At 43.6% G+C, this 26,649-nt stretch overlaps 1 protein-coding gene across 4 annotated transcripts in view; it reads right to left on the bottom strand.

Annotated features, from left to right (window-relative positions):
• Positions 1-26,649, bottom strand: part of LOC128887652 (teneurin-a) — a 766,007-nt gene that overhangs the window by 458,606 nt on the left and 280,752 nt on the right. For all 4 annotated transcript variants that reach the window (XM_054143776.1, XM_054143796.1, XM_054143805.1 and 1 more), the window contains exon 4: positions 25,473-25,718. In XM_054143776.1, the coding sequence (XP_053999751.1) occupies positions 25,473-25,707 (235 nt within the window). In that variant the 5' untranslated portion in view covers positions 25,708-25,718. The remainder of the gene's footprint in view (positions 1-25,472; positions 25,719-26,649) is intronic.

Genomic DNA, 26,649 nt, shown 5'->3' with positions numbered 1-26,649 from the left:
GATCGTACGAATGGTTTGATTGTACAAGTAATACACAGGTGATTACGTGTCGCGCTTTCATTGACTGCTAAAAATCTAACGATGTCGATTGTTCGTCGACTCGCAGATCGGAGCTCCTCGGTCTCTTCCCCTTCCATACGACGCGCACGCACATATCGGATATGGTATACATTTATACCATTGCGGGTTTCGCACGCATACGACACATGGATGAAGCTAAGATTGGATACAGATGATGGGTCAACGCAGAATGCTACTTGCAGTACAGGTCCCATGTTGGGACTGTGACTTGAATATGTCTCTAATGCACGCAAAGTCTATATGTGCTTCTAGATACGTTCTTGTAAGGACACTGAACATCGACTGTTACCACCGTATCTGAGGGTTAAAGCAAGGGATCGATAGGATTGCCTTACTTAGCACTCAAGTACAGTGACCGATAGGATGTAATGTAATGATGTCGTAGGGTATCATTTTACCATAATCCACTCTGTCATTATAGCATGGATACATTAAGCTTACTCCAAATCCTGTATACAACGATAACTGTAATACGAACGATTGATACGTGTCTTAGCGTACTCTAATGCCCCTGTCCACAATAACCAAAAGGCAAACGCTTCTATTACTTTCATATCCATTCATAGACCTTTTAGGAAAAATTCCTGGACTTGACATCCACAAACCTACATGCCTACCCAGTACCTTAAACCTTTCAATACTGAATCTCCTAACAACTTAATCACCTTATCGGTAAATCCTCGATACCATTGCTAAATTCATTCTCCAACGGTAACACGTCGGTATTCAAAAACGTCGGGACATCATTCGAGGCTCTTGTTCTTCATTGGCTGGTCACTAACGAGCACTCGATGTCGCGTCGCGCGCGAACAAACGACGGGACTATTTGATACCGCGGTCCTGGTCTCTGCCGTGCCTTTTTTTTTCTTCGTCATTCTGTCCACGGTTATTCTTTATCCCACGGTGTCACGTGTCGCGTATTGTCGCGTCGGGCGTGTAACGGTGACGCGCTCGTTCCCAGCGCGTCAGGTAATAAAATCGATAGCCGAGCAGGCTCTCGCGTCGGTCACACTTCCGGTTGAAAACTAAATCGGCCTGCTGCGGGGTCCACGGACGGAGAAAAATAATAGTGTTCCGTCCGGTATTCGCTGCGTGACCAGCCCATAGAATCGCTTTGATTCCGGGTACGCCGCGCCACGGGGAGTTTATTGTGCGCTTCGCTGTTGATTGGAAATATTGGTTCGTTGTTTACCCTTTGTACACGCCCAACGCTGGCCGAGTATCTCAGAACAATGTCCTCTCCCCCCGCGCGAACAAGACCCCGCCGCACCGCTCTGTTTGCCTTTTATTTGTTTCTGACAATCTTGCGAGCGCCCGTCGAAATCTGTCAATTACGGCGCCGTATTTACGTACGCGTCCCTGGCGTCCGTTGATCGAAACAAATAACGCTCGACGTCGGGTTGTGTCGAGCTTCGATTTATCGTCGTGCTTCGCCCGACATTTTTTTCGTCCCAGCGCGTGTGGCCCGTCGACGAACCGACGCTTATATCAAACCCGATGAAATACGGCTGACAATCCATTTGTCTTCAATTTCGTCTTCGATGGGACGCTACCAGCGTATAACTTTGGATATTTTGTTTTTTTTATGAACTCTTGAAAGTCCAGAGGAATTTCAACTCTACTTATTGCCTGTAACCACTCAGCCGCTAGTCTACCAGTCTACACATCGCCAGCCTCGTAAGGCGTCGAACCCTTACTACGTTCCCTCTGAGGACACATCCTAGTACCCGCGATGACTAGTTCAAAGCACCCTTGGGACTAGTTTCCTCTTTCTTAGAAAAGCAGCCCACTACAGATGCCTCAAGCGTGTACCGCGTGTTGCTCACGTGGGAAAGTGGCTTAAGCCTAATACCCGAAGAGCTACCGCGCTCTACATCCTCGCCCCCTCGAATCCTCCACAAATCCTAACCCTATGTTTTCGATGACGTTGTTGGGGATCCCGAAACAACCGAAAGGATTGATCCCGGGGTGGACCTCCAGGCGTTGGGATTCGCAGACTAGGAGTTTCTTCGAACGAGGACTTCTTTTGCAGCGATTGAACGCGCAGCGGGTGACACGAGGAGAGACCTGTCGCAGCCTCCGCGTCGGGGGTGGATTTTGTTTGTAGGGGATGGTTGCCATGGCAGCGCACTGTGCGCTCGCTCGGTCATCGAATGCACCTTCACTGTTGCCTTCTGCAGTCGATGGAGCTTGCGGAAAAGTTCCTCGCAAGCTTCCGTTAATTCTCAGTTCGTACGACACGCCGCGTGCAATTTCGTGCGCGGTCGCATCGATTTCGTCGGGAATTCCAAAGGCGACCGCCATGCAAATGCCACTGCGTTTTTCGAGGACCATTGCCAGGCCATGAATTTCGGAGAAGGTGTCGCAAGAAGTGTCCAATTCCGGATTCAGGTCATCCTTTGAGGATGGATTGCTGGACTATTTGCGGAGTGACTTCTGGTCCCAGAAATTAGGCCAGCTAAGGAGTAGTTTTCAAAGTAGGATTTAGTTCTTCAAATGTATTTTACGTATCGTGTCGTACTCGAGACTTTTTGTAGGAATGTTAAGGCAATGATGATGATGCCTAGATAGGTTTGACGGTATGTAATAGCACAGAACCCAGTCATTCAGAACTAAACATAAACACAGCTATTCCACAGGTATCAATTTCTAGGACTACCAGCCATTAAATTACACGGCGGTGCACATTGTTGGATAGTTTACCTATCCAAGTAGTTTTAAACACAAATACTTGTAATATTACACTGAGAAAGTAAGACTTACACACTCCACTTATAAACTGGATTACAGCCCAATTACCGCAAGCAAACCTATACCTCGCATGCTTATAGGTTTACCATTTACCGCAGCAAACGTACCAGCGATATTGGATAGTCAGAAATATACTTGGTATTCATCCAGTTAGAAATTCTGACTACCCATGGCTCAGGCGAAAATGAGGATCTAATCTAATCCCGATTCGCGAAATCTGCCGTGCCCAACAAACTCCCCCAATTACTCGTGTATAGTGTTACGTCTGAACTCCCTTCGATCGCGCAGCTCGACAATTAATTTGAAGCGCTGGTAATTTTATGCGTTTCGACTAACGAACACGGGCCACTCGACGAGGGTCGCGATGAAATATGACGATCAGAAGATAGATCGGGGTTACAGCAAATTGCTCATATTCCACGAATTTGTTCGTGATTCGGATATTCGCTGAATTTAGTAGAAAACAAAATCCTTTCACTGGAAGAACCAGCATGAGTTATTACAGTAATTAGATAATTTTGTAAGTTTGTAGAAGAGATGAACGAAGATTATATTGTGTACACTTTAAGGGGTTACAATCGATTGGTAATTAACGTCATATCATTTTCGTATATATAAAGAGATACTTTAAGCGAAAAAGAAAATCGATTTTTTGAAACGATCGAAGTGGTGTAACTCGTCTATATATAGAACTTAACTGAAATACATATATTTAATTCAATCGGACTAGAGGTTCCAACTACAACGATGTTCCCCCGTTCGCCCACGACAAATATGGATTCACGAAATTTGAATACTATCGACGTGGTTCGAAACTAGCTTTTCCCTCCCGACAGTGCCTAAATCAATATGAAGCTTTTACCCTGCGAAGTAGGGGAGCCATCGAGAACAGGACATGTCCACGGAAAGGGGCTCATCGAGGCGACTCGCGTTTCGAAATTTAATATAGAAAGTCGTAAGGCTCGAGCTGATGGGTCGTAAATTGTTTGCTCGAAAAATCGAATGAAAATTCCAACCAGCGTCCAACAACGCGTATCTCGTGGAAACTCCCCACTTCTCCACCCCCTCCCCCTCAAAAAACCTAAACAACACAGTCATCGCGGGAAAGGAATTACGTCCATTTTTCTACGAACGGTTACTAAACAATCCATTTTACGACCATGGTCCATCGAGGGAAACAACGTTACGCTGGAACGCGAATAAATACGGAAAAGCATACAGCGAGAGAGCAAACAGGGCATCGCTCGAGCAAAAATCGATTCGTGTTTCCGAGCTCGCCAACGGCGGCTATCGATTCGCTTAAAGTCTACCCCGTCCCGCGAAATGAATTTCCTTCGTTTTCGTTTGTTTTCCTACCTAATCGGTGAAGACCTCGAAAACAGGATCATCGAGACGCGAAACGAAACAGAAAACATTCCCACCTGGAGCAATTCAGGAGATCGTGAGATAGGTCTGGATTGGAGCTGCTCAGAGTCGAGAACTCCAACTTAAGAGTGATAGAATATGAATTGCATATGCATCCCCGCTCAGAAGTATGTGGATACTTCCTTCATAGAAATAAATATCTAATAAAAGTTGCGAATCTACTAATATCAATGATATCATTTATGTTTCGATATGTTTATGTTGCGTTAGCAAATATATTTTACTGATAGTTTTTTTTTCTAATATAACATTAGTAATGATAAAAAAAACTGTAGAGGTAACTAGATGATGTTAAAATTTCTTTTACCAAACGTGGATACTATAAATATTTTTGCTATATGGAACATTCTTTCTGAACTTTTGCGTGAACGATGCTTGCACGTCGAACAGAGACGAGCTGAAAGTATATCATTCATCCCATATACATAAATACTAAATACATATTTACAACTATCGGTGATAGACTTTTTGGTTCATTTTACCTCAAAATCTCTACACTATGTTTCTGCCAAATTTCGGATTACCTATAGGCATCCCGTTCATAGATAGAATTACCAAGTGTATTATTACTTCCGAGCCTCGTATCGCATTGTGTTGCAGGTCTGAGGAATGGAGATCGCTCACCCTAAAAGGTCCTCGTCCGCTTAGGAGTCGCGCGACAAAACGGAATAGACTCCCACCCAATATCAGCGCGGCGGGTTATCGTCGCACAATAAAGGTCCCGGTTGGAAATTCCCCGTAAGAGCTTGTAGCTACCACGCACAATGTCTCTTTTTGCTAACTGTCATATGCATAGGGAACAACGGGGGCCGTTTACGGAGCCTGCTATCGAAAAGCAATTTTCGAGACGTCAAATGGAATGGAATCGAGTCGGGGAAAGAAAGTTGGGTGACGTTTTCGCTGGTAACCCCGACTGTGGCTCGAGATCACTTTCAGTGCGGGAGTGAGACTTCGAAAAAAAAAAAGAGAAAATGGGAGGGAACAGAGTGGAGAGGGTAGGGAAGAAAGATGGAAGAAATAACGGAGGAGAAGCCGTATCTTCAACAGGTGCAAAGTGTCGTCCGTTGAAAGGGCCACTCCTCGTTTCGCCTTCTACTTTACCTCGTTCCCTCTTCCTTCCGCTCCTTAAACCGCAAGCTCTTTGATGAAAGGCCTAAAGCTGGCGCGCGCACCTTTGGGGAAAACGATGCGCGTCCCGCTGCTGGCGTTGGGTCATAATAAGTCGATGATCCGTTAAGGAACGTAATATGTTCTCTAACGAGGATTTTGCATGAGAGGTATCGAGAACGACGCCCGTCATCCGGATGAAGACTTTCGAGGACAGCGATTGGCGAGGGTAGATGACATTGGAGTGATCATAGTGATGGTACAAGAAAGACTACAAACCTACTTTACTCTGTTATAATTAAGTAGCTAGAAATAAATGAGATACGTTTGGTTCAGTTGGAAGATAGGATGAAAATTCGAAGTGATTTAAATTGAGTTACATCATTTTATACCTGAAACAAAACCTAATGAGTCATAAATGCCAAAATCCAGACTGTCCATCCCAAGAAAATAAGAAGTAAAACCATCGTGGCATTTTGACTTAGCCAAGTAATCGCGTCAGATTTATCGATCTGCGCCGTGACAGCCCCATTGTCGAGGAAAGAAAAAAGCCCAGGTCTGGTGATTGAAAATAAGCCCCAGAAAGTGCCGACGACAACAAAGTCTTTTCCAAGAGCAGTAAGAAACCAACCTTCCCGGAAGGAACGTTTCTGTAACGTTTAATCGCATTCGGAGGGCGAAAAGGTTCTTCCCAGCGAGAGACGTCGTTTCCGCGACGCTTAACGAGCCATTCGTCGTTTCGGGAATTGTCGCGAACGTCCACTTGACCCGTGAAAGATAACAAAGGAGAGCGGGCATTTTTAGGGCGGTTTCGCGCTCGCAGCGAGGATAAACCAACAGTGACGAAAATTAAACGTCGGATCAGGAGACGCAGACGCTGTCACTGGCGATGCCTGGGGCACCGTGGAACAGAGTAACAGAGAAATTAACATTTTAGTCCTCCCCTGGGAAACTTTACTTTGGTGTTATTTTCTTTCGTGTGTTAATGGCAAAGAAAATCGAGAAACCTACGTCGGCTTCGAGTGCATAAGGAAACTTGCTGATGCATATTAATCCTTTGACTACGAATGACGTATATATATACGTTCTCGAGAAATAAAAATTGAAAAGTAAGAAGTTCTATGAATAAACTGTAAATATAAAAGAGTTCCGCCTTATCGTTCCCTATAAGCTGATATTTTGTTTAAGTTCACATCTCTACTCCTTTTATAATTTCCAGCAAAAATCGTCCTGCGGTCAACGGGTCAAGAAGCGACTATCGTCAGTTTGCTGAAGCATATTGACAAAATGATAGTGATGCATATTTGCAATTAATTTCTTGAAGAAAAATTGAATAGAAAAAATAATTTAATAGACCGCGAGATTGCACTGCGGCAACCCAACAGGAAAATTAATAAATACCTCCTTGATTACGCTCGAAATTCAATTGGCTGCGCCCGGAGTGAACGACTATTTCTGTGAATCTGCAAATGATAGCCGTACTGTCGAGTGTTGTTCACCGATAGCTGCGATAATTTATTACCCGTCGCACGCTCGATATCTCGCAAAAATTATACGGTCTGCTGAGATATTCGGTACTATTTCGATGCCGAACAAGTGAATCCTGAAATTAATGACGACAGTCGTAAAGACTAAAGAAGATAAATGTGTTAGTTCTTCTGAAATCCAACTAAATGTTGCTAAAAGGGAGCCATTTTTTAATAAATTATGAATTTATTTGAAGAACAATCAGGAAGAAAGTGGATGGTAGCACAAAATAAATAAATCCTCCTTTTACACTGCTCCATATCGTGAACTCTACTTGAACTTTCCTCGGCATCATCATCATCATCATTATCATCGTCATCGTGGAGCACATGGAAGTATGGAATACGTATCGAAGTATTGCATTATTCCTGCGGTAATAATAGTCGGCAGTACAACATACCATTGGTCAGAGGAAGTAAAGTTTCTTTTGCCATCGCACGCGAGGTTTCCCCTCTGTTTCTTATTTTGTATTCTCCTCTGTTGTTGGTTGGAAAACACGCGGCGTTTCGAGACGATACGTCGATACGCGGTTCGCTAGGGGAAGGGAATTAAACGTGGACAAATAATCGAGGTAAACTTCTCGACGACACAGCTACTCTTCGGGGACGAAACATTTTGCTTCTTACAACAACGGGGAACAGTTTTAGACCCGCCGCGACGAGATTGGTTTATTGGTTTCTAAATGACTTCGTGAATGGACTCTATGTAACCGTTGAGGACTCGGACATTAATTGAATTGAATATTTCACGAATTGAAGGAGACAGTACTGTATCTTGGTGAATACGATATCCACGGATAAAATGTTATTTAAGTGGTAGCGAACGTACACCCTCGTTAATAAATATCTGGACACTTATGTTGTGCCCTCAGGTGTTTTTTAAAGGATTCTGGGATGTCGTGGGTTTCGGAGAGTTTAAAGAATTGGAATTCACCGGTGTTCGATGATGAGACGAAGGATCGTAACTCCAGCGATGTACTCTCAACAATGACTTTATTCAAAATGTGCTCAGAACTCTCTTTTACAAGGTGTTATTGTTTTTATAGTCTTTATTGGCAATCGGGCATGACCATATATGGTCATGTTGCCAGGTGCGAGTGCTGCAAGCTTGCAGTCCTCGCGTCAAAGTATGTCGCTGATTTCGGACATTCTTGACCGGGCATAATCGGGTCGTTACTCGATTAGCGATGGTCGATCATATGTTGCAATAATCGGGTGTCAGGGCACAACACTTATTGCTTTCAATGAACAATTAATATACATCGTAAATTATAACGTATTAGTGAAGGTGTACGTCAATAAAAAGAAAACCAAAATGTTTTGTATCATTACTAATGTGATATTAAAATAAAAAACTATTAATAAAATATATTCGCTAATGAAACATAAACATATCGAAACATAAATGATGTAATTGATAGTAATAGATTCGCAAGTTTTATTAGATGTTTATTTCTATTAAGGAAGTGTTCACATACTTCTGAGCGGGGGTGTACAGGATTGGAAGATACTAAAGGCTATATCCCTTCAGCAATAAGAAATAACCAAAGCAAACACATCTTCAACTGTGATGAAGACAGTAGTCAAACGAATTTTCAAGTATTCATCTTAGATTAATTGTATGACAACGATAGTGCTAGTTATCACAACTCATTGCGTCGAGGAAAGTGTGGAATTTTTCGTTGGTTCTCGGGCCTATATAGCCGTAAACTGTAAAGCTCAAGAACTCCAGGACTCCCGATTCCTAGGGTTTAACGACACGCAACCAGTTAATGGCCAAAACAAATAATTTCGTGTTCGCCCGTCCCACGGCGAGATACGGCGACGCGTGGCGCAATTAAAATAGTAATAACATTTTAGGGCTCGAGTGAAAAGGAGATTTAATGCCGCTTTCCGGGCATTAAACAATCTCAGCTATGCGGCGAGTAATGTATCAAATAGATTAGAAGATCTAAACCTGCGGCATTACGGGGCCCCGGAAACGGCTGGCTCGTAACGTATTTCAACGGGTTATCGTTCGCAGCGGAACACAACCGCGGTGGCGAGATGTGCATTGTTAAACAGCGAACTCGGTAAATTCATTATAACGCAACTACTTCGGGGAACAGCTTTTACTCGCTCTCGAGAATTGATTTTACCGCTTTACTTCGGAATCGGCCGTGCCCCGAACTTAATAAAAGCTTTTTTCGCGAGAGCTGAAAGTCCGCGCTGTTTCGTTTAATAAGTAATCATCCCTGGTCGTCTACTGTTACCAACTTCTTCATAGACCAACGTCGATGTTTAATCGGTAGATAGGCGTTGATCGAATCCCAGGTTTTAACCAGCTTGTATTAACAGTATTATTTGTTTGGTGTTTCTCAGGAATCATCGAGTAAAATGGTATCGGAGAGGTGTTAGAAAACCTACATAGATCCAAACAGAGAGACGGTCCTTTTAAATAGGTATCCTATCATAGATACTTCTAAACAATATGTAAATTTTGTTGATTGTGAGGATTATGGCACTCCAACTTAGATCAGCTGGAGTACGCAAAAGTGAGACTTTCCTAGCAAATCGTGCCTTAGACGCGTCTCCGAGTTGGAAACAGTCTCCTATCGGAAGAGCCTTTGGAACAGACTCAGTAATGAGAAAGTTCCACCATCTAGCGACTGAATTCGCTAATAGATGTTTGAACAGTTTCTGCGATGACGAGAATTCACATCAAACACTTAACAAACGCGATACGTAGGAGAGTGTTGGAGTTTAGGCGACTGTTTCCACGTCGAATGTGGAATACGATCGTAAAGCCTCATCGATGAATCCTCCAGTGGATGTTTAGCTTCTGTTACAACTCATGTGCTCATCACATATCTGTAACGCTATCTGACAACACTTACTTCTACGTTAAGACAAACTGATCTCATAAAACGATTACATGTACCGTTTATTTTGAAAGCGGTGTAAGTCCGTTTTACGAAAAAAATGAGATTTCACGTGATTTGTATTTCATATAGCGTAAACTTTTTATTTGTAACTAATTAGTATTTAATATCTTCAAAAATTAACCCATATTTTTTAACTGACAGATACGTTAATCGTTAATTTCTTCGAAACAACAGAAAATAGACTTGCACGGTTTTCAAAATAAACGGTTCACATTATTCATGCGATCCTATGAATAAACATAGCAGTAAATTAGGCGTCTTTGACGGATTCCCTATCTCCCTAGAATCTACTATTCGCAAAGTCGTTGACCCAGATTTAACAACCGTGTTATGGTCACTGTATAAACGTGTAATGTAATTTTCAAACATCGTTGTAACATTCGTGACCTCATGTTTAGTAATGGGTCATTTCTGTTCGGCGAAATAAATAAATGAATAAATTCCAGTTGCGTACAGCGTACCCTCTACCCCTGCAACTGCTCCCCACTTGTCACATATCACTTTGACGTCATTTGGTCATAGCTCGCCGATGTCGCGCGAGTCGTAACTGCCGTTCGTGCCCGCCAGTTGTCCATTCCTAGATGGTAGATACTCTGGATGACTGAAAGCTAGCTCTATAAACGGTATTCCTAGTACTCGGTGCCCTAAGTACTCAGTGTTCCAAGTATTCAGGGTCCCAAGTACTCAGTGTTCCAAGTACTCAGTGTCTCAAGAATTCAGGATCCCAAGTACTCCAAGTGTTCCATGTATTCAATGCCTCAAGTATTCAGGGTCCCCGGTACTCAGTGCCTCAACTACTCAATGTCCCAAATACTCAGTATACCAAGTGCTCGGTGCTCCAAGTACTCTCCACGTAAATCAACAGTTGCTGTTTAAACAAACCTTCTCACTCCAACGCAAGTGGCGTTGTTGACATTCAAATAAAAATAGCATCGAACGTCGAATAGATTTCAATTTAATCACAAAAAAACTCCAAAGAAACCATTGCCCCTACCTGACACCCTCAAAGCGTAACAACGTATCGTTGCTTAACCAGCCTGCCAAGTGATCCTTGGACACCGCGAAGCTTCTCTTTAGAATAATAACGCCGAAGACCGACCATTCATATTCGTTCCGTGGTGGAGGCCTACGTAGGCCAACTCGTGCTCCAGCTCACTTAATAATGCAGATAGAGAATACCCGTAGTCCGGGCGCACCGCGTGTAAGTCATGATTAATATTTCAAGTGTCGACCGCGAAGGGGTTAGGGGGCTGGAACGAAGCGGCGAGACGAGGAGCGTTGTAGAGGGCCGTGAGGGTGCAGACGGCAAGACTGACCATTGCCGGAGCGTGGGAGGTTCGCCAAGGTTTCGTTGTCCGGTACGTTGTTAATTATTCGCAAAGGAAATTAATGCGCTCGCGGCAATAATTTATATCGGCCGCGAAACGAATGGTTAGCAGACGGAATTATTCACGCTTCGCTTCTTGTAATTCCAGGGATCAGGCTGCAACGTGTCTTCCAGGGTGTCTTCGCGATTCTTTATAGCTTGAGGAGTGTTACGGTGGCTCGCATAATGCTGGTATGTTTAAGAAGACATTCGTGGATACTTGCAACTGATGGATGCCAAGTGGAAGAAGAAAAACAAATCTACTAGAATCAATTCTTTCCTTAATTAAAGGAAATGGACACCGATCGAAAGTCTGAATCCACTTGCTATGAAATTACTGTCTTTGTAAATAGATTCACGGATGCGAAAGACTCGCGTTTCGTCGGTTACTGAATATTACGCAGTGCGCTGGGTAATTACTTCACAGGAATCAATATTTTTTGCGATGACGTCGAGTTCCCCTCATACGCTGCCACGTAACTTTTTAACGAGACCATTGACGATTCTCTGTCACCAGCGGACTTCAAATAGTTGGTCCATGCTTCTTTCGTTTCTTTCCCCCTCGTTTCGTTTCTCGTTCGGTCAAAGTAATCCAGGACGCGTTCGTGGCGTTTAAACCTGGACTCTGCGGCGACCGCGTCGTTACGTGGAGCTACCATTTTCCTTCTAATTGAATTTTCCAAAATTACAGAGACTTCTGTTAAAAGGACACGGACGTATTATACAAGGCAGCAATATCTTCCTCTGTTCTGGACAAATGTGTTTAGTTAATTCAGGGTCTTGGGTAGAAAATGACCTTTTTACTCTAAACTCTTCACCCTCTGGCTATAGTAATGTAAATATAGAAACAATAATTGTTCTACGTGCTTATTGAACATAATTATAATATGTGCGAGTACCAAATACGGCTTAAATTTAAAAATCTAAACAAATTAATGCTTTCATTTAAAACTGCAAGGATTTCCCTTTACAAGGATCGTATTTAAAAAAGACTGAGACCTATCCTCAGAGGCAATAGATCATGCCTGAATACCATCGCTTCCGATTGCACTACGCCCATCACGCACTCGTGCATGCCTCGATGATAATTCGCAGAGTCTGAAGAGGAATTCGGATAGGAGTCGAGGATAATTAAGACAAGTCGTGTGGCCTCGACGTCGATTCGACGATGGTTTTTATTAACCTAAGAGTAGCTTCTGTCCCGCGATCCGTGACTGGAGTGATAATGACGTGCTCGTAATTCGTTCAAGCATTCTTACCCGGTCCATTTCGCGTGGATCCGGTAACGAGGGCAGAGAACGTCATCGTCCTCGTTCTTTTCACACATCGCGCTGGTCGGTACCCAGTAAAAATAACACTTCCGCGCCGGTATTCCCAAAGGTGTGCATAGAAACATGAAGGTTCGTTAAACACAACGTGATTTATTGGTTTTTCGTTCGGATTTTCCCGGCCTCTGGAGTGTTCTTGTTCCAGAAAACCGTTCCGTTTCCTTTTACTCCCCTGTAACGATATCGGCGTGCTTATGACGTAAATGCTCGAATGCACCGATACCGCGGCGCCCGTGCTCGTTAACGATGCACTGCGACTAGGGATGGGCATGTTTCGATCATTTTCTACTTCAAACTCGTCAAAAATACTCGATATAGACAAATATTTGATGATAGAATGCTTGAAAAACAACTAAAACGAACGCACTGATACGAACAACCTGATATTTTTTATTCTATTCATAATTTTTATAAATACTTATGAACATCTTCTAAATAAGGGAAACATGTATGAATTTACATAAGGTGGAACCAATTTCTTTTTCTAAACATATAGTCAATGAACTCTAAAGTCTTTCCAAAATTTCATCAAGGTGGACACTACACATTCTTTAAAAAGAAATTGTATTTTTTTTCGGTTTGTTTTATTAGAATTTAACCTTTTGCGGATCTATTGATGCTAAGTAGTGCAATCGATTAATAAATACATGTAGCAATTAGTGAACCTTGTATGAATTTATAAACACATGTATCGTAACTATCTATCACAGTATATTTAGATGCAGATACGCATGAGGAGAAGCTGCTATCATCTCGCAATAAATTCCATCCCTGGTATTCTACGCACCAACACGACAGCAGCGTCAAAGTGCTGTTCGAACGTCAAAGCAGTGGCACGACTGGTATGGTGTACGTGATCGTAGGAGTAGATTCGGCTGTAAGTGACAAACTGTCTCCCGAATGATAAGGGATAGAGGATCGGCTAATATCCAAAGTTGTGCAGCGATCGTTATTCGATACGGCGCAGCTATCGAGCAATGGTAGCGAGATAATGCGGAGTGGTCTAATATTTCCAGAGGATCAGGTATTCGAGTATTGTGCGCACTCATGTGTACGAAACGTTACGAAATGAAGCGTGCTCGGTATTGGCAAAGGGATTTGCTTTCGACTGATGTTTGTTAGACTCCGATTCCCTTTGCACGCACTTCTATGAATATAAACTTCTCCGATTCGCCGATACACTCCAATTCCGTCTGCAGGTATTTCCAATCATAAACACATGTCGGTGGGAATACTCGCGTGAGATGGTACTTAATTATGTATAAATAATTCGGAAAGTAACGGTACAGGGGCAAAAATCACCGTAGAATATGTTTGGAAAATCTGTGTTGGTTAGTAGACCACAGAGTTGGCAAAGCACTCTGTTGGCGATGTAGAACATTCTGTCGGTATGATCTGGCAATGTAGAATCCTACTCAAACAGAGGAGTTTTACATTGCCATCAGACCGACCTGCATTATCGACGGTGGGTTCTACTCTGTCGACTCCTACGTATAGAGTGTCCAACTCGTTCAACTCATCCTCCAGGGTCAAATCGCTGCCGGCAAGGGCTGTCTGGAAGATGCCTCTGAGCAGAAGCTATCCAACGTGAATATTTTCAACGCGCGATCCATTAGATCGGTCGGTAATGGGCTCCAAAGTATGAAATCCGTTCGAGGACGAAACAAAGTTACCGTAGGGCCGCGTCGTCCCGTGTGCGACATATCCGTCCCGCCTCGAATTCGATCCCCGACAGCAGCCGCAGATGATGGCAAACTGCTAATAGGAGGCAAGTTTTAAATGCGCGTAACGTAATAACGCGTGCATTAGGCGACTACTATGGCGTCGAGCGGCGTCTGCGGCGGCGACAACGATAGCGGACCCATTCTCTGTAAGGGGTAGTTTGTCTGACAACTCGATTACACGATACCGCCAGGCTGAGTGGCAAGTGGTGATATATGGCGCGCATATACACGCCGGCCTCTGCCTCTGAAGTCACTTAAAATAATGAGAAACCCGGTATCGGGTGGCACGCTTGTTTTAACTCTTCTTTTTCGTTTCGGCCTTATTGGTACCGCCATCCCCCAACCCGTCTCTCCTTGCGGATATCGACGTCCTGCCTCTGCGACGTTGTTCCTCTCCTCGCCAATCACTCTTTCGAGTCATCTGGCTCGCGCCAAGTAATTACGCCGCAGCGGATGGTTTTTAATCTTAATATGTAAAACAGCGAAGATAAAACAATCACGGTTCAGAATAAGTATCCATTCGAGACGTTAATCGCGAGAAATTTATCTATATCTTTATATCTATTGATTGGAATAAATAAAAACCAATTCCTGACAGTAGTTAAATTAATTATTAGCAATGCATATTGTTTAAGCGACGTTCGTAAATATGATTTTCCTGTAATATTAATGTTTTACGAATTCCTGTCTCGATATGAACTGTGTGTCAGGAAAACTGACGATCTGTTACTCTTTGGCCTTCTCCATTCTTTCTAGTCTAGTATGAAAGCATGTTACCACTTTAAAATATTTACCCACCGCGGTGGTACACGCAAGCATATTTATTTAATTCGCTAAAAACATATATTTTATGAGAAATTTAATTCTGTAAAATATATTTCCACCGAAAGAGTGAAGCACAAGTGGTGCACGATGTTATAACTGCACGATAACTGCTCTAAACAAGCTAACTACTTATGGATCGATGAAGTAATGAAATAACATATTACGTGATAATATATCAATTTTTAGTCAAAACATCAAATGTCCTGATCGACAAGTCGGGTAAAAATTTGTTCATCCCTTCGGTAGGCGTAACTTTCGTAGAGTCATTTTATCCGAATTTCGTTGGAAAATTCAGGTCGCCTGGTGGCACTGGGGCGTCGCGGTGCGTTCGATTTTCAGCCGACGGCACGGAAAACGGTTTAATTACTCGGCAGCAATAATAAACCCGGGGAGACATCGTCTTTCCCTCGGATCAAGGGGCAACGTTTCCTCGTTAGGGTAACGTAACCCGCGGTGTGTTTATTTTGCCGATGAGAAGCCGCATCCGCGTAAAACGAGAATGATATTTACGAACAGCTCGGTATGTAGACCCGAAACGAGCTTTATGATCAAGCTGCGCGCGGCCAAAAGGTGGGTCGGGGGCAAGGACAGGAAACGAGAGATGCGTATCCAGTTCGTAATTTGTGCGTGGCCAGTAATTTCGTTCTTGCGCCGACTGCCGTGCCTGTTGCTTTGTACCATCGCGATTTTCGAGCCATTCGCGGTCTGGGGCACGGATCATCTACCAAAATGGCTATTCGATTGAAATTGTCGACTGCTTTCGCGTAGTTCGGTTAAGTGCATCGTGGTGAAATAATAGTAGCATTGCAAGTCTGAACGCAGTGGGATGTAAGCTACTGGACCAATCGGACCGTGCTGGAGATTTGCGTGGAATTCACTTGCAGCGACCGGATGACTTGACGCTTAAATTTAAGATTATTCAAAAAGTGGAGTTAATCGATTTGTGCAGTTGGCAGCTCATATGTATAATGAATTACAATTGAGAACGTTAATATGGCAGTAGGTTAACAAGTTACAGCATATATGAATACCTTTGAAGAAAAAGAAAATTGTTATACATAATATACATATTGTTATATTTAAATTGATTAATATATAAATACAGACATGCTGTTGTTTGACAAAAGATTGAAAACTACAGGATGTAGATGTCGCAGTCCTAAAATGGAAGCTGAATTATGGGAATGAAGGAGCCGTGTAAGATGGAGGCTGTCGAGATAGTAGCTATCATTTCGGCAACGGGAGTGTAATACTGTGAGACGTCAACGATCTCACGGTTACGCCGTTTGATCAACTGCAAAAAGCATTAGTAGTGGAAACGCGCTGCATAGCGAGGAAGTTCGCGAATATCGACCAAAGTGGAACTGTTTCAGATGTAAACAACAAGGATGGCAATAACGTTGCCATCTAAGTCTAATCCCGACGTGGAAGTGGAGTTTGAGGGAGAGTCGAACTTCGGTAATGCCCGTACGATTCTTGCGACCACTGTCCTGGGTGGTGAAATGTGAACATTAATAATGATGGTAATATAAGTGGAGTTTCCAAAGCAATCTCTTTTCCAATTTGCTAAGACGATTAAATGGTACAAAGTTCTACTATTAGATTATTTCTAATTTGTTTCCATATTTTATATTGTCATACAAAAATATGTTTTTTCAATTTATCATTCAGCAAGGAAAACAAAGGCAAATTTTGATTAATATGAAATTTCAGCAACGAAACGCTTGCAAAGCTTGCGAAAAAGGAGACTTTCATTAAACACTCCTCCAGTTTTACGGAATATTGTAGTTGCAATTAACTCAAGCAAACTCAAGTGAATTCAACTATGAACATTATCGTATCGATTAACCGATAATACATTACCAAGACGTTCTAATAAAAATTCAACATTTTAATTTCTAAAACAATACAAATAATTCGAGTTCATCCAGTTCCAATAATTTTTTTGCGCATCCACGAAGAACAGCGATACCCTTATGCTACTTTTATCTAAACGATATAGCCATGGTTCAACGCACTCGCGAACGGCATGAAATCCAGACGCAGTACTGGAGATTTTCAAGGAATCCAGCACAAAGACTGGAGAAGCCTGTACCCGCGCCAATTTGCGATGTAACGTTGCAAATAGTTGGCGGTATGCGGGAACGGCTCAAAGGCCGACGGTAATATTCGCCTGACGTGGATAGCAGATGAACGGTACACAAGATAGGCCTACATAACCATAAGCACCGGTACACGAGCCCGCGCAGCCAGCTTGCGCTTGCTCTATATCGCGCAGCAGGCGCCACCGCAACACGGTCCAGCACAATGTGCCAGTACATATGTATGTATGTACCTGTATACCTTGCCAATAAATTTTCCTACAAATCCCCGCAGCCGTTTCCTTACCCACTGTACGATCTAACCATCACGAATCGTTATTTAGCCCTTGGCCTCCGATCACCAAGAATTTTAAATTGAAGAATTATCAGGATAAATATGAAGACCCTTAACACACACCTTCATAAATGAACAAAATTATTCAAATTTGTATGATACATAAAAAAAAAAATCTGGATTTCATTGATGTCCATGGAATTAATTAACAAGGAAGGCTTCATTTTTGAGCAATTTCAGTGCCTGGCCCCTTCAAGGGATGGATTCGAGATTCCGCGATCAGCGGTAGATGTACGGGCCCGATTGTTATTGCTCGCAACAGCGGGCAGGACGTCGGTTCGTAAGATCGCTTACGAAGAGCTGGCAGTTGCAGGCAATTTCGGAGGATATATCGACGGTCAAGTGGAAATAAAACGTCTGTGTCGCTGGATAATTCCCGCCATTAATATCGAACAACGACGCGACCGTCTGTGAACACAACGGTGTGGCTCGTGGATTTGCTAGGCGACTTCTAAAACCAGGGCCAGTTTTAGGGGTGGACGATAACACGCGACCCCTTCGTGGCAGCTGGATGGGTTCTTTGAATTTGTGGGTGAGACTCTCGTGCTGGAGAATTTGCAGCGAGTTAGGCATTCGAGGGTTCTGTCCGTGGACTTCGTCTTTCGTTGGTAGGCTGATAAATAGTGATGCGCACGAGACGAGATAAATTTCGATCTCGTCTCGATTTCAAGATGCGAAATGCACTAGAAAAATTTGCAATACTGGGTTAATCATTTCTAGCAGGAGAATAAAACCTTCCATCTGAGACAAAGGTCATGGCAAGTTTCGTGCCAGGTTCAAATAATTTTACGCTTCGATGTATCAGACCACATGTATCAGATGCTGATCCGCAATCTGGGTCGAGCATAGATCGCTCAACGGAGATAAACGTGGCCTGGATACTCCCCTGAGAAAGGTCGCGGGAAATTTACCACGACCCCCTGTCGACGGCCGCCTAAAGACAGATACAGATCCGTCGATAAGATTTATCAGAGTTTTCTTGTTAGACGACGTCGGAGTCGTACGGATCGCCCTCCCCGACAGAAATTCGATCCGCTGCATTTTAATGAACCGTTCGCCCGGCGATAGAGTGATTTAAATGGATCGACCGTCTGTAACACAATTATTCAAGAGATCGGTCGAAGAGAGAGCCTCCCTGTAATTTGACGTTCAAAGCGATTCCCAGACACGTGAATTTCGATCGCGCGATCAGACGTCCTTAAATTATTCATCCCTCCTGAGAGACCACCATTTTGTTCTCTCTGTCTATCGTTTCACGACCAATACTGGTGAAAGAATAAGTAGACACGGTGAGCTTTCTTTCCCTAGCCAACGCTTACATTAACTTCTAGTATATCCTGCCAGAACGTCCCGAAACTTTGCTTCACCAATCTTGTAGGGTGGTTAGAAGTCATGGGAAGCTAGAAAAATGCTAATCTCATCGATAACTCCTGCTGAGTTCTAGTCGATACTGCAGTTCTAGTGTAAACAATAGCACTCGGTAGCGTAGAACGTCAGCTTGACAGAGCAGGACGATCAGCAGACAGTGTAGACCCACTCTGTCGATAAATTCGTCAATCGATTAGAGTTCCGCATTAACATCGTTCTGTGTATCGTGTGTAGATAGAAGAAATAGAAGTTGAAGTTTCCAGTACACGTGAATTTCGATCATGCTATCAGACGTCCTTAAGTTATTCATTCCCCCTGAGAGACCACGGGCACTGCTCCAATCTCTCTATCTTTCTTCGACCAATGCCAGGGAAAGAATAAGTGGAAACGCCGTGCTCTTTCTCCCTGGCGAACTTTTGTATTACCTTCTAATGACTGCTCGCGAACTTTGGTCACCTAATCTCGTACGTTTGCTCCCACGTCGACTCCCACATATATATCGCTTACTTTAATTCTGAGTTAGGACTTCGTTAAGTATCTTTTCTCCGAGGGGAAGAAGATTGTCCCTGGAAGTTCAGCGTCGGCTACGTTAACCAATTATTTGAACATGACGTTTCATCGCCAATTATTTGTGGAATATTTCAGTTACCTACCTCACCAAGCTCGGTGACTTTGGGAAAACTATTTTCTCGTGAAAGATTGATACCAAAGGACGTGGATAGAACTTCGTTTTTAATTGAAATTGGAATCGAAGATACGACAAGTATTCTAACAAAAAATTGTAGAATAACAACGCGAAAAGCTGCTTGTAAAAAAAAATGATCCTGAAGAGCACAGTTCGTGAAACGTTCGAATAATAAAAACCGTAGTGCTAGTACGAGATTATTGAAAATTATTGGCGAAAGAATGTTTCGCTCCACGTTGAGTATGATGTTTGAAGGTTTTTCAATTTTCTATAGCAGCGTCGCTGGATCGATCGCGTAAGGCGTTTCGTTATCGCTTGGTTGGGGAGAAAACCGACGTAGTTTAATTCTTGATCCCGATCATTTGCATGTATCGTGGCAGTATTTCACAAAGCAAGAACCTCTGGCGGACCCATTAAAAATTTATTCTCGGCTTAACATCGTTTTTCCGAGATCTGCGAGAGCGTACCCGACCGCGGAAGACCTGAACGCGTTGTAAGTCGAAAATACTCGGAAGCAGAAATGGAAAACTCGAGTTCGGCGACTGTCTTGATTAACGGCTGCTGAAGTATCTCTGGCTCGCGCTCGCTGTACTAAAACGACCGAGTTCCCATTGTTCTGCATCAGGGGCGCGGAACCCTTCATCCCTGGTGAGTCAAATGAAATAAAGTAAAAAAAAGTTCTTACTTATTTTACCTTTCGACCTCTCACTTTGGGGCAATCTTTGGAGATTTACGGATGTCACGGTAGAATTCAAGAAATTAACATATAGAAGTACTATGTTTAAACATAAATTGATTTCAGGCGATACATCAAACTACCTTTTGTTACAGTTGAACTGTATCCGAAGATAGATTGATAAGTTAGTTACTACAGCATTGTATCGTTCGTCTCACAAATCATACGCGTTGCATTGTGCTACACCCTATCCAATTCTCTCGAATCACCCAGTGTAATATAACGTGATCAGAACAAAATACCCCGTCAAAAAAAGAAATATAAAATCCGTTTCTGTACGCACGTTTCATCAATTTTTCCTTTAACGAGAATCGCTTGAACGTTATTCAACCGAACATTGAACGTAACAGGCAACGAGGACGGTGGCTTGCGCGGAGGTGGTCGGCGTAGTAATTAACGCGCGAAGTTCCGCTGCGATTCGCCATTGTAGCTATATCTGACCGCGTCAAATTAATAGTCCACGGCGTCTATGCAAACGCGATGCGGAAAATCAACACTTACAATGCCGCGGGAAGCTATACGTTATCTCGCGCGTTATCGGCCCTGCGCGCGCGCGTGCGAGCCCTCGACCAATGGGTGAGGAGGTGAGGAGGTGTAAGGGGTCAATATTTTCCATACGCAACAGCGGCGAAGCGCGATGCGACACACCGTTCCCGGTTGTAATGAGCTGACAATGTAATGTCCAAAGTGAACATGGACCCGGAGACAGGACCCCTCGACTGGACGTCAATATATTGATGACTGCGCCGACGGAGATTAAGAGACGTCGTCCATAGCGACGCTGACAGGTATTGGGAACTTACGTGGATGCAGTATTGTCGTGTACGAAGCAAATTAGCGGGACAGCAATCGAAGTAGGAAGTTTGGTATTAATTAATGAGGTATGGATTTGTTTTACGAGTGATAAAATAGAGTAGGTGAGTAAATAGTGGAGGTTACACGATTGAGAAGGCAGACTACTCTGTCGGTAAGATGTACCAACGTAAAGCTCTGGACGTTCGGCAACGCAGCTCCCTTATCGACTGATTACCGACTACATTACCGAGTGCTACTTGAGGTTTCCTTGTTTAGCCCTATCAGCACGGGCTCTCACACACAACGACTTCGATGAAATACTTTTACCAATGTTCCCTTAAGTGTTTGCGCCAAAGTTTCTACTCGTAGGAATAGGAATACTTAACAAATCTACGAACCACCAAATCAAAAGAAGACACGACAGTCATTCCCTTGTTGGAGGTTCCCAACTATTCTTTTTCTCTTGTTCCACAGCGATTGTCGCTTTCCAATGGTGAAATACTAGAATACAAAGACAAATTGGCATGAAAACCTTCCTCTCTCGTAATTTTTCACATCAATATATTGATACCCGCGCGGACGGAGATTAAGAGCCGCCATTTATATTGTCACCGGGCGAACGAGATCTCCTGTAACGTCGGTGACGCACACCGTGACACGGGGCGTTATTAAAGCTTTACTCTGCCCTCTATCCAGCCGAGAGATCGTAAAAGGTATTCCGATCCGTGATATAAGACGAGGTGGCCACGACAATGCGGGGTTTTACGGACGCGGAGTTTCTCGTAACAGGGCTGCCAATCGACGGTAACGCGATCCGCCACTTACGCCCTCGCGGTACGTAACAGCGATACCTAATAAAATGTCCTCGGATTATTTTTCACCCCTGAGGGCCTATACGGAAGCGAGCCACTGAATCGACGTTACCATTAACGCAACATAATCCGCAGAGCCGGACACCGGCTCGTTCCAGGAGTGTCAGTCTGTGAAAGAGCAAGCAGAAAGAAGAGCCATCAATGAAACCCCTTCGGTGGAGCTGGCTCGCGTTCGATTCGAAATCGATCTTCCAAAAGGACAGCTTTCGATTCGGAAGGGTTAATTAACCGAGCGATTTTAACCCTTCGCGGTCGACGACTTTTTCGGCCGGGCGTGGTAGCAGGTCGAAACGATTTTTCGCAAATATGTCAAGTGTATATTTTGATAGTATATAATATAACTTTGCAAAATTAAGTTCTGTATTTTACCATGATATGATTATATTTATGAGACATTGACCGATTTGGATTCTTGGGTTATTTGGACACGTATCACAGTAATAAGTTTATTCGTGTTTTTGACTAGAACAAACTTTGCAGTTCTTCTTTTTTCCAGTAAGAATCACGTGGAGCTTTCCATTTAGCTGAATTTCGTAAGAATTCGAGGTCGATCTTAAAGCTCCATCGCGCGGCTATCGAAAATCTCTTTTCAACTGGTTTACTAACATTTTTCGAAATTACAAATGTATCAGTTAAAGGTAACAAAATCTAGCATAGGTAGCCTCTTGATCGTAAAGGGTTAATAGGTGACCTAGGGATCATGCGCGCTTTGAAATGAAGGGATTCCATATAGATGGAAAAAAATGAGAGAATTGTATCGATTATCTATTTCTTTGAAAACTTTCTTTATGGCGAAGTGAAATATTTCTTGGTTAATTGTAGATTAATGGAAATGCAATAGGAATTCTCTCTATCTCTACAGTTCCATGTCGATTAATCGTTCAGTTATCAATATTTTAGGGTGGTATCTTGAGTTTCAGAGCATAGAACGTTCATACCTCCTTAATATTCGGGATACTCAAGTATACATATTCACTTGTGCCCAGGGGACTCTAATTGAAACGTTATTAGCGTTCCCAGGACTTCCCTTATTGTACACGAAGATGGTTTTGCGTCACTGTATGAGCAGTGCAGAGAATCCCATAGAACCCTAAAAGGCTGAGCAGGTCTTTCAGAGTCTCCGTGTACTTAGCATGAGAAAGATAGAAAAACCATAAAAATATCCTCCGATTCAACCAACTCCGATTACCTAAGGATCTTCGATTCCACGTCCATTCCCATAAGCGTTTCATCGATTCGTCATGAAGCCGGACAAAACGGACGAGTGGCATGACAGGAGGGCCACGTTACATCAACGGATGGGGAGGAACTCAATTAATACCAGTGCTCGGTTTATAGTATATTTCTTGGTTGCGGTATCAAGCGAGCCAGCAGCCCACCTCACGTCTGTCTGCATTTGTTCCAATTCACTTGCTGCCGATTACCGCTCCCGCCAGCCCTGGATCCGCCTGGAACTCACCCTCGACCCCATGTCGGTGTTCCCCATTTTCATCCCTATATTCTCCCATTTCCTATCCACTCCGTCCCTTTCCTATGGCCGAGTACGTCGCACGACTCGAATCGACTCGATTCGCTGCGGCACAGCGTCGCCTAACCGCACTTGGAGTGTATCGAAAGTAGACGATGCACCAGTGGCGAAACGGCTCGCCTCAGGAGGATCGACTGTGTATCGATCTTAACAGTGGAGATCGAGTTTGGTATTTACTTGCAAAGTTTAGGCATTTGGATCCTCAAGACTGAGGATTCAGATGTGTTGGGACCTTGGCTAGGTAGGGAATTCGGGAAACTTTATTTGAGGTGGATATCTATCTGATTTGACAGAAAAAAATGAGATGAAGACATTACTCGTTACAAGAAAAATAAAATACTAGGAGATATAAAGAAATCACAATCACAGAGATTTCGAATTTATTCGCACACTATTACTTCGCTTTTCCTAACAAAAAGAACGCGAGATACGAGATGTAAGGATTCCACGGTTTCAAATGCCCCCAAAAGGTGTCGATTGTAGCAATATCTTCAAGTCCACGCGAAAGCGCAACAAAGTGCTCGAATTCGTAGATTTAATCGAGATCATCGGGCACATCCGAGGTCAAATAATGGTCATGCGACCGGGGACGCGCGATATTAAACTATTATTTGCGCAAATAGTAATCCAAATAAGCCGTCGATAATAACGCAGTTATGCGGTTCGCGATATTTATACGGCTAGCCGCGAATGAGTTGCGTAATCGATACACCAGGGACGTGCAAACGAGTGCAGGGGTGAAATAAACGCGGTAGCACGCGATTATACGAGGGTTGGTCGACGTCGCGTCTCGTCGCAGTTGCTGGGAATATTATTTTTAAGGGTTTGTTTACTCGACCGAGCCGCGAGTAGGCGACCGCGAGACGAAGCCCGTGGAAAACGCTCCGCAATCTGGATTCTACATCCGAACTTAATATCCGCCTGCTCTCGTAGACGACGCGAGGAGGTAAAACTAATTTTGTAAATCCTTTAATCTATGCGTTTGCCGGCGGGGAAAGTCGAAGGAAGATTAAGGGAAGCGAACTGAATGGGCGGGCTCCGCGAGCGTTTGATGGAATATGATGAACGAGCCACCCTGAACTTTATTATTGGCGTCGAGAGATCGAGTCGATGAGAAACAAACAAAAAAGAAAATAACTCTTAACGCCTATCGACAACGTGTATCGCGAAACAGTTTCTGAGAAGACCCGTCGAAGGACCGTTTTGGTCTTTGTTCCAAGCGATGGCGAAATTGATTGACAGTGAAGGGATGAAAAGATTTAACATTGAAATCAGACGATATAGAATTTTGATGATACAGGGTATGTTTAGGTGAAATTTAAAATTGATATGATTTCGTTACAGTGAGAGTTGGTGTCTGACACTTGATGATTAGTTATTAAAATAAAATGTAAAAAGAGATTGAATATCATAATCAACATTAATGAATTGTCGTCGAATACATGGTTTACTTCAAGAAAAATAATGTCCTGGAACGAAATGAAATTCTCCGATCGAAAAACTCCAGAGCTTGGACTTTCTTCGAAAAGGGATTGAAAAACGTGTTTTTACTCGGGAGAAGTGTATTGAAGCCCCCGCGACTATGTTGATTTACTTACTTTAGTTTCGAACTTTGCTTGACGAACACGACAAACCCTTTACGCCGACCTAACAATTTGAAGTTCACGAGTTCCTCATTAAGTCGCTCGTTAAGCATCGTTTCAGCGGAGGTTTAAGAACGACCGAACGAAGGACCATCCAATCAGGGCTTAGGAATCGAATCGTTACATTAATTCTTTTGCCAGCGATGCTTCTGATAAATTCCCGTTTCAGCCCTAACAGATGGGCTGGCAACTCCTATTAAACACTATTCTTTCTTGAAACATGATCGAATATAACGCGAGTTCGTCAGAAGTCTGGAGGTAGCCAGCGTCCGCGAAAGTTTTTCTCGTACGTCTAGCGCAAGGTTACGGGCTCTCGATCAAGGTATCAAACATCAATTATATCATCACTCACTTCCATACTGCTGCGCCAAGAGGGAAGCGAAAACTTGGCCCGGACTTCGGGCACCTCTGCCAGCGGACGAGACGGAGGCAGCGCCAACCGCGTGACGGGAATTCTCTTCGTCGTCGCTGCTCGACTGGGCACTGGGTCCGTAACCGCGCCTCTCTCGCCATTCTAGGGACCGTTGACGGCGCAGTCCACGGCCCCCATTTACGGGCCCGCGGCCCAGCGTGCCCTCGCCCTCCATCACTGCAGCATCTGTAACACAACACAAATTCCATTATTAATAGCAAGCATCGATAGTAGATACAATCGCTTCTCGTAATAAACTACTGGACTAAATTACCGGTACACTTTTTTAAATGCTCATAATTACGAGAGTTTTCAACCGATTGAAATGAAACTGCGTGAGGAGTACTTTTGAAGTGTCCCCTAGACGTGTGTAAAGTTGCATTGGCGACGGTTGATGTGAAGGGGTTAATTCACTCCCCTAAAGGGGAGGGTGTAGAAAAACGCCTCTTTGGAAAAGGCCAGGGGTGACGGGAGGGGTTGAAAAATTCAAAAAAACCTTCAGAGCGACTCTCCTTGATGCCTTCTACAAAATGCACCCCTTGAAATCCCTCTCGGACAACCCCCCGCCCCCTCTAAAATCTACAACTTTTGGACGACGGTCTCGATTTTGGGCTCAATGCATTCTCTGGACTCCCCTGATCCAGAAAATGCCATCACCCATACCGTGCACCCCATAAGCATCCTTTGGGGGGGGGGGTGGAACAGCTCCCAAATTTTCAACCCCCTTTATAACGGAGCACTTGCACACATAGGAGGACGATGAAATTCGCCATGTTTGTTCTCGATACGTTAAGGATGAATGCCGAAAAGGTCCCGTTTCGAAAACTGCCCCCGGAGCTGGTTAGGTTCTCTCGATAGAACCGTTCTCCTCAATCACCGCTCGAACGCTTCCCCTACTTTATGCCTTGTTCATACTTGAGTCACGAGTAGTGACACTAGCATCTCTCTCAATGGGGCCGCGAATCGAAAGTTACATTCAAACCTTACTTTCTATGTTCCCAAAGCATTGAATGTCGTTAAATGTGCTTTATACTATATGTGCATAGAAATAGTATTGAAATCAAAACATACATCTGCCGGCACTCCGCTACAAATTCTTTAACAGTCTTGCTTGACG

Source organism: Hylaeus anthracinus, unplaced genomic scaffold (assembly GCF_026225885.1).
Source record: "Hylaeus anthracinus isolate JK02 unplaced genomic scaffold, UHH_iyHylAnth1.0_haploid 0, whole genome shotgun sequence".
NCBI lineage: Eukaryota > Metazoa > Arthropoda > Insecta > Hymenoptera > Colletidae > Hylaeus > Hylaeus anthracinus.
This window is presented reverse-complemented; position numbering and strand designations above follow the sequence as displayed.